At 47.1% G+C, this 8,474-nt stretch overlaps 2 protein-coding genes across 52 annotated transcripts in view; one reads left to right on the top strand and one right to left on the bottom strand.

Annotated features, from left to right (window-relative positions):
• Nucleotides 1-1,358, bottom strand: part of RIMS1 (regulating synaptic membrane exocytosis 1) — a 228,609-nt gene extending 227,251 nt beyond the window's left edge. For 10 of the 50 annotated variants that reach the window (XM_079970330.1, XM_079970341.1, XM_079970361.1 and 7 more), the window contains exon 1: nt 693-1,357. In XM_079970330.1, the coding sequence (XP_079826456.1) occupies nt 693-865 (173 nt within the window). In that variant the 5' untranslated portion in view covers nt 866-1,357. Of the gene's footprint in view, nt 1-692 lie in introns of all 50 variants that reach the window. The other 40 variants (XM_079970322.1, XM_079970364.1, XM_079970323.1 and 37 more) reach the window with 7 other exon arrangements.
• Nucleotides 1,359-1,503: 145 nt separating this feature from the next.
• The window catches only part of ASRGL1 (asparaginase and isoaspartyl peptidase 1), a 70,091-nt gene continuing 63,120 nt past the window's right edge, over nt 1,504-8,474 (top strand). The window contains exon 1 of one of the 2 annotated variants that reach the window (XM_079970568.1): nt 1,504-1,612. The gene's annotated coding sequence lies outside the window, so the exon portion shown is untranslated. The remainder of the gene's footprint in view (nt 1,613-8,474) is intronic. The other variant, XM_079970566.1, reaches the window with a different exon arrangement.

Genomic DNA, 8,474 nt, shown 5'->3' on the forward strand with positions numbered 1-8,474 from the left:
CTGCCATTGTTTTAAAGGGAGGGAGGCAGGAGGGAAGAGAAAGACCCACCCCAAATGGAGAATTCCTGCAGGTGGTTGATGTTAACAACAAGGCACACACACACCACAAAGTCCCACGGCAGCTGGGCTGGGCTCCGTTTCAACCAGGTGGGGGCAGCACGGACTTTTGAAGACTCTGCCTAGGGAAACCCCACCCCATCGGACCCTCCCAAAATAGGCAGAGTTGTTATTATTCGCAGAGGAATTCTTCCTAAAGGTGGAATGGGAATGCCTGTCGTCCAGCTTATCTTTCAGAAGCACATACACATGGCTTGGCCCCCCATTCATTCACAGACCTCGCCTTCCTTTGCCTTCCGGTTTACGCATCGCCTCCCCCCCCCCCTCCACGCCAGTTATTTAGGAGAGGCCATGGAAGAAGGTGCAGGAAGAGTTTCCGAGGGAAGAGCATAGGAAGTTCTATAAGGAGCGGAGGAAAGGTACCCTGAGTGTGACCCACAAGCAAGCATGAAAGCACCCCTCTCCCTCCCTCCCTCCTTGCGCCATTCATAAAAAGTCTGCCTCTCCTTCCTCGCCCTGTCGGGAGCACCAGCTCCCCCACCTTCCCTCCCTCCCGCGGCGAAGGAGGGAGTGCATGAATGGAGTGCGCGAGGGAGGGAGTGGAGGACTGCCTGCCAGCCCGGCCTCTGGCTTACTTGAGCATGGCCTCTTCCTTCTCTTCCTCTTCCTTCTGCCGGTCCATCACAGCCATAATAATGTTCCTCTCCTCTTCCGTCAGGTGGCTCAGGTCGGGCAGCTCCTGCATGGGAGGCGGCACGGTGGGTGGGCGAGGGCCGCGGGGCCCCAGCGAAGCCGGAGAAGAAGCCATGTCCCCCCTCGCCTCGCCAGCACCTCGACACCTTTGGGCAGCGGCAGCCCGAGCACGCCTCGCCTCCTCCTCCTCCGCCGCCGCCGCCGCCTCTTCTTCCTCCTCCTCCTCCTTTTACACGGGAGTCCTCTGATCATCAGCAGCAGCCAGCAGCTCTCGGGAAGCGGCGGCAGGAGAAGCAGCAGCAGAGGCAGCCACGGCAGGAGAGCGAGAGGAGGAGGAGGAGGAGGAGACCCAGCCTTTCATGGTCGCTCGCATCCACCCCAGCCCGGGCTGGCTAGTCACGGAGGGGCTGCCTTTGTTTTGGTCCCTTCCTAGGAAGCGCTGGGGAAGGTGCTCCGCAGCCCTGGGCAGCCCATCCTCTCCGGCGGCGAGGAGCAGGCAGGCAGGACCGTGCACAAAGCCAGCCAGCCAGCCAGCTCAGGATTACAGCTCCCAGGCTCTGTGCACTGTCAGGGCTGGAGGGGAAGGGCGGATGCTGCTGCTGCTGCTGCTGCTGCTGCTCTGCTAAAATGCTCCACTGCTGCTGCTGCTGCTGCTGCTGCTAGCACGGGAGCGGAGTGGGAGGGAGGGGAGTTCGGTGTCAGTTAGGCGGAGTCCAAACTGCTCCACTCCTGGGGGATGCTGAGGGCTGTCTCTTACAGACAATACGGGCAGCGTTTCGTTCCAGGGCGTGCACCCCCCTCCTGGACACCTTTCTTGCAACCGAGGCGGTGGAGCACTGGACTTAGATCTAAAGGAGCAAAGGTGGTCTATTTTGTTGTTGTTGTTGTTGTTTTTGTTCTTGTTCTTGTTCGCTCTTGGAGGCTGCGATTCTCCAACTCGGATTTATTTACCTGCGAGCAAGCGGTCCCCTCCCCCTGCCTGCTGAAATCTAACAGCCCCTCTTCTTCTGATTAAAAACAGGACTAGGAGTAGGCAGCAAGGCTAAATCCTAAAGCATCTTGATTCGACATAGCCCCCATCCCCCCCCGTCGAAATGAGTGGCTTGAAGGATCATGCTTAGGATCAGGTTGCACACTTTCTTGGTAGGGAGCCCCACTGAATTTAGGTGTAGATGTAAAGTGTGTAGGGCTCAGGCTGCAATCCTAAGCATACTTAACATGGGATAGGCCCCACTGAAATCCAGAACAATTGCTTCCTGGGATCAAACCTTGGGTTTTGCGTTGTTTCCCCACCACCACCTCTGTAGCACACCGCCTTTATGTACAGTGTGCCTTTGAAAATTATGTGGGGCCAAAAAATGAAGAGACGGTTTTAAATCAAATGTGCATGCTAGCCAAGGATACTGACAAAGAGCCTTGTAGCACCTTAAAGACGAACACAATTATTATGACATAAACGTTCAGGGAACAGAGTGCATTTCATCAGATGTGATGAAATTATCTGCAGATGATTTGGAGAGAGCTTTAACACATCATGAATGTGTTAAACTCTGTGTTGTTTTTCGCTGCAATCAACTAAGATGGATCCCCCTCTGGAAATGAGAGCCACTGTGTATAACTTGCATTCGCATTGCTGACCAGGAGAATACAAAAGCTGGTTGCAGCTAGAATATTAACCCAGTCTATTCAGAAGAAATTCCTGTTGAATTCTATGGAGCTTACTCCCAGGTAAGAGGGGTTAGGCTTGGAGCCTAAAGCATCCTAACTGGAAGGAGGAAAACACCTTCTGTTCAAATCCTAGGTTAGCCTTTGACTTGTTTGCCTTGGACAATTATCAGCCTCATATGCTTATCTGTACATTTGCTGTCACTATTACAACCATGAGACAACCAGAGAAAGTGGGTCTCCTTTGTTCTGGGGCCACACAACTCAGTCATGAAAAACATTACACATTACATTTTGTAAACATTCAGCAAAATTACAGAACTCAAATTGCAGGGGGGATTCAAATCGGGAGAATATAAATTAGCTTTCTCCCCCAAGCAACTTTATATTTAGATAACTTGCCCCATTTCATTCACTTTTAGAATGTACTCTTTGCCCAAGATATCTCCAGTTTCTTTGAAAAAAACCATCCCCACCTGTAGCCCTGTATCAATATTAAATCCCTTTTTGTATTTTATACTTAAGTGATGCTTATACATTTCTTCCATGAAAAACACTTTGATGTATGAAATCACATGACACGTGAATTTACTTCATTATACTGTATATTGCACTTGCACAGCATCTAGAAGGCATAGTCAACAAGGGCTTTCTGGTGCATAGACCATCAAACAGTGGCACCCACTCCAGGGAGCCTGGGCACCCACAAAATCTTTGCCCAGCCTCTGCCCCCTGTCACTGCCAACCATCGCCTTACCTCTGGCACTCCAGTGGAGCGCTCAGGCCGCGGGGCTTGAATTGGGGCCCACAGTGGCTGCAGACGTGCTTCTGGGGTGCATTTGCAGCCACAGCAGACCCCAACAGAGGCCCCATGGCTAGCCCCAGCCCAGTTGTCACCACTGCGCCAGAGCACACTCCCTGCACTGCGCCACCATGACATCACAATGTGACACCATGATGTTACAGCATGGGGCACGTGCACTGGGCACCCACAGGCTAGAGCCAAAGTTGGACCTGCTGCCATCAAACATGACCCGAGAGTGCTTTTCATGTGGTGCCTACCTGTTCACATCACTTCATTATTATATGAAAGCAGCTTTGGGAAGAGGGAAGCAACGGGTATAAGGTTTGCTTAGCCTTTTCACCACCAGCTACTTCCCCATTCCAAATGGTTTGGTAAGCCTTGAATCCCAAAGTGGTGAAGCTGTTCTGCTATGTGTGTGATTTAGAACAGAGATGTTGCAAGCAGAAGAAGGGCTAAGCAGCCCTACTTCCTACCGCTTGGTTACTCTGAATTCCCTCTCCCAACGCTTCTTTTCTCGAAAACAAAGACAAAAATTTCGCACAGTATGTAGAACTACAACAATGTACTCTGTGTGGCACTGATGCGACCCTTGAAGATGGCTTAGAAGCTTCAGTAGGCTCAAAATGCCCTAGCCAGACTCTTAACAGAAATTTGCCGGGTATTGTATTGCATAGAACTCAGAAATTGTTTCAATGCTGTTGGCTACCAGTTTGTTTCCAGGCTCAATTTGAGGTGCCAGTGCTTACCATTAAGACCCTAAATTAGCCCTCTAGATATTTTGGACCACAGCTCCCATGAACTCCAGGCAGAATGGCTATGCTGAATGGCGCTGATGGGAATTGTAGTCCACCTCTAGAGGGCACCAAGTTGGTGAAGGCTGCCCTAAATGATCTGGGGCCAGGCTTCTTAAAAGCAACCTCACCCACTTTGTGTGTTCTGGTCAGCATCTGAGATCCTGCTATTTCAAATGGGTGGGCAAAAAAGACAGAGCCTTTTTAGGCACCACAACTATCAAAGGAGGCCAATCTTGCTCACGTGTTGCTTGTCCCCTGGAGACCAGTGAAAACTTGGATCTTCAAGAATTGCTTTGTAGCTTAGTGTCTTGCTGTGAAGTTTTCTCGATTTTTTTATTTAAGCTGATTATCCTGCAGTATTTTGAATGAGTTTTATTTATTAATTCATTATGTTTTTGGAAGCTGCCTTAGGGTTTCCGTAAGACTACAAGCATGGGTGTACAAGGTTGCGATAACTAAGGGCTCATCCACCCTATACCTCCATTAATTCTCTGCTGTTCACATGATGTTCTCTTCCAAATTACTGCCTTCCCATGCTTTCCCCTTCCTCAGTTCATGTCTTCTCATACCAAGGAGAAGGTATGAAAAAAGATTGGATTGAGGGAGGGGAAAGTGTGGGAGGGTAGCGATTTAGAGCAGAATGTCATATGGGCAATGGAGAATGTAGAGGCATAGGAAGCTTACTATCCACATTAAACAACAAAATGAATGAGCCCTACATTCAATTGTAGTTAGCTGCTAGGACGGGATTTCTCAGACTTGGGTCTCCAGCCTGGGTCTCCAGTTGTCCACCATACCTAGCTAGCAGGATCAGTGGTCAGAGATGATGTGAACTGTAGTCCAAAAACAGTTGGAGACCCAAGTTTGGAAAACCCTGAGGACGAGATGGCTGGACAGTGTTCTCGAAGCTACCAACATGAGTCTCACCAAACTGTGGGAGGCAATGGAAGACAGGAGTGCCTGGCGTGCTCTGGTCCATGGGGTCACGAAGAGTCAGAGACGACTAAACGACTAAACAACAACAACAAGCCCACTGGCAGGATGCAGCCTCTGAGGCCTCCTTATTTAGGCTGCAATACCCCCTACTCACCCTTCCTCTCCCCGCACTGCTGTCAGAAGGCCTTTTCAAGCCTCAGCGCAGTGGAGGAACCAGTTTTTATGGGAAGTCACAGGTAAAGATGGGTTAAATGATATACAATTGTTTGCTTCCCCCCAGAAAATTGAAAGTGGGGTGATTAGGGGGGTGGGGGGAATGGGTGGGTGTAAATGTGCTTGGGTGTAAAGTAGCCAGCTTAGACAAAATGTGATTCACCAAGCCAAACACATTCCAGTGTTCATGTACTCAGGCCCACAGTTTTGTTGGTGTTTGTTTGTTTGTTCTTGACAACCCCTTGTCTTGCTTTTACAGTGCTGGGCAGGGGCTGCATTTGGCTGGGTGGGTCACAAGTTGTTCTGGTCAGTTACAGTAGCATCTCTTAGAAGGCCTCTCAAGCCTTCACAGAAGCAACATCCTCTCACCTGGAAGCCATGCCCCATACAAGGAGAAAAGAGGCAGCACTGATGCTAGTTATACAGTGGTGACCCATCACACAACATACACTGAAGTTATAGAATTCTGGACTGCACCACTGCAGATGGAGGGGAAGCTATTTTTAATGTTGCCTCCTTTAAAATCCTGTACATCCAACTAGCACATCAAGGAGAGACCTGTACTATATATTTATCTAAGCTGTGTAGTTTGCTGCATGGGATAAATTTTATTTTAGCATTTCTATCCTGGGGGAGGGGAGCATTCAGAAACACCTCACACCCCTATGTCTGCAGTGTAAAGTGGTACAATCCAGAATTCTACCACCTCAGCAAGGCTAGCCCAAAACATTTTGCTGTCTGAGGCGGAATATTCAGATGCTGCCTCTGATCCTCCTATCCTGTATAATGCAGATCCCCAGTGTGATCTCCACAGTACACATGAATTAGAAACAAAAACAGCATTTAAGTGAGGCTCTTATTTGGAAACAGGGATTGTGAAGATCAGGGGTGCTTTGGCATAAAGATGACATGAAAATATCCTGTTAGAGTCAGAAGTTTGGTTCCCATGTCACACTGTGCCAAACCATGGCTTAGCATGGCTTCAGTGAACATCTAGCTTCCAGGAGAGGAGATTGCAGCCATTTCACTCCTCCCCCAGTCATTTTGCTGCAGCACCGAGCTGAGCTAAGCCATAATTTAGTGTGTCTTCTGAACCTGAGCTCATGGATTAGCTTTCCCAGACAAACTTAGAGCCATAAACCAAGATCAAACTTTGGTTATGCATAGCTCATGGTTAATCCAAAGAAAGCTAAACAAGTAACCTGGATTCCCATGAGACACTCTGGCTATATCCACATTAGTGACTGAAAATGCAAATTGGTGCTTATCTCCCGCACTGCATTTCAAGTCACACTTGCATGTTGCTTTGCACATCAGAGACGTGGGTGTGGGGCTGTCTTTACCCAATGTTCATTACCTCTTTGGTTCTCCTGCACCTGGAACCCTTCCAAACCCGTCCTATTCCTAAAGCTGTCATCTGCACATGTGCAACAGCTCTCTCAAATGTACACACCTCCGTTTAACGGTGAAGTGAATGTGGCTTACGTTTTCAAACTGTATGGAAACTGGTTTGAGGGGAAATGCATCAAACAGTAGTATTGCTCAAGAAACTGCAGGGTAGATACGGATTGTGTCTGATGTCATCATTGCGTGGCTTCAAACACCAGCAGTGGGAGTGCAATGGGGTAGCTGAAATCTTCTCCCCAGGCAGGAGCCTGCATGTTTGCATTAAACCATGGTTTATCTTCATACAACATATGAACCACGCCAAATAATCAGTATTTTCAGGACTAACCCTAAGATATGAGAGCAACTTGTAACTGTACTACTAACATTGTATTTGAGTTTACTTAGGTTCTTGCTATAGGTTTCCCTCCTTGGTATTTCACTGATGTTGTTAGTATTCATCTTTCTAAAGGACTGGAACTTCATTCACCACTTCTCTTCCCCAAAACCAGCTCATGATATTTTGCTGCCACAGGCAGAACAGCAAACAGCACCACCCTCCCTACATCAGGATTCATAGTATCTTTGGCTGGCCAAATTATTCTGGCATCTGAGGCAGCCAATACTACAAATGCCTTTAAGTGCTTCCACGCCCAGTAGCTTGATATGGACTCAGTGCTGCTCATGAATTCAAAGTTTTTGACAGCATCTACAGAACATCAGCCTCAGTCGAGTATACCTGAAGGAGCATCTCCACCCCCATTGTTCATCCCGGACACTGAGGTCCAGCAGCGAGGGCCTTCTGGTGGTTCCCCCACTGCGAGAAATGAAGTTACAGGGAACCAGACAGAGGGCCTTCTTGGTAGTGGTGCCCACCCTGTGGAACACCCTCCCACCAAATGTCAAAGGCAAAAACAACTACCAGACTTTTAGAAGACATCTGAAGGCAGCCCTGTTTAGGGAAGCTTTTAATATCTGAAGGACTATTGTATTTTAATATTTTGTTGGAAGCTGCCCAGAGTGGCTGGGGAAACCCAGCCAGATGGGCGGGGTATAAATATTATTATTATTATTATTATTATTAAGGTGTCATCCCATTCCTACCTATTTTTAATGGCTTTTTATTGAGTTTTAAATTGGTTGTTCATATACATATTCCATTCACTCTTTAGCATATACGTATTCTATTCACTCTTTAGCATATATTGTACACCTATAAAAACCAAACAATAACAATATTTCTACACAAGTGACTTCCCACCATCTCAGTGTGGCTTCTTCTGTCTTCTTTCTCTTTTCAGGTGTGTTGTTTTTCCTTTTTGCCTTTCTAATACATAATATATATTCCCTATCTGATCTTTACTTTGCAAAATTTAGTCGAAACATATCAAAGGTTTTATTTGAGAACAATGTTCTCCCAGTTGAGTTTTTGGTTTGGTTGGTTCCTGATTGTCTCTGTCATTCTTGCTAATTCCAAATACTCATACAATTTAGTTTGCCATTCTTCCTTTGTTGGTGTCCTGTCCCCCTTCCAATTTCTAGCGATTAACATTCTTGCTGCTGTTGTAGCATATAGGAATACCATTTTTTGTCATTTGTATTATCAATTGTCATAATCCCTAGAAGAAAGGCTTCAGGTTTCTTCTCAAAAGTTTGTCTGAATTTTTTTTTAAAATTGTCATAGACAGTGTTCCAGAATTTTTTAATTTTGTCACAATCCCACCACATGTAGTACATTGTTCCTTCCCCTTGATTACACCTCCAGCATAGATTTGACTTTGATTTATATACTGTATTTTGGCCAATTTGCTGGGGGTCATGTACCACCTATACAGCATTTTCATAAATTTTTCTTTTATTGTGTAACAGGCCATGAATTTTAAATCCTTTTGCCATAGTCTTTCCCAATCCTCCATCTGTATGGA

Source organism: Podarcis cretensis, assembly GCF_951804945.1.
Source record: "Podarcis cretensis genome assembly, chromosome: 3".
NCBI lineage: Eukaryota > Metazoa > Chordata > Lepidosauria > Squamata > Lacertidae > Podarcis > Podarcis cretensis.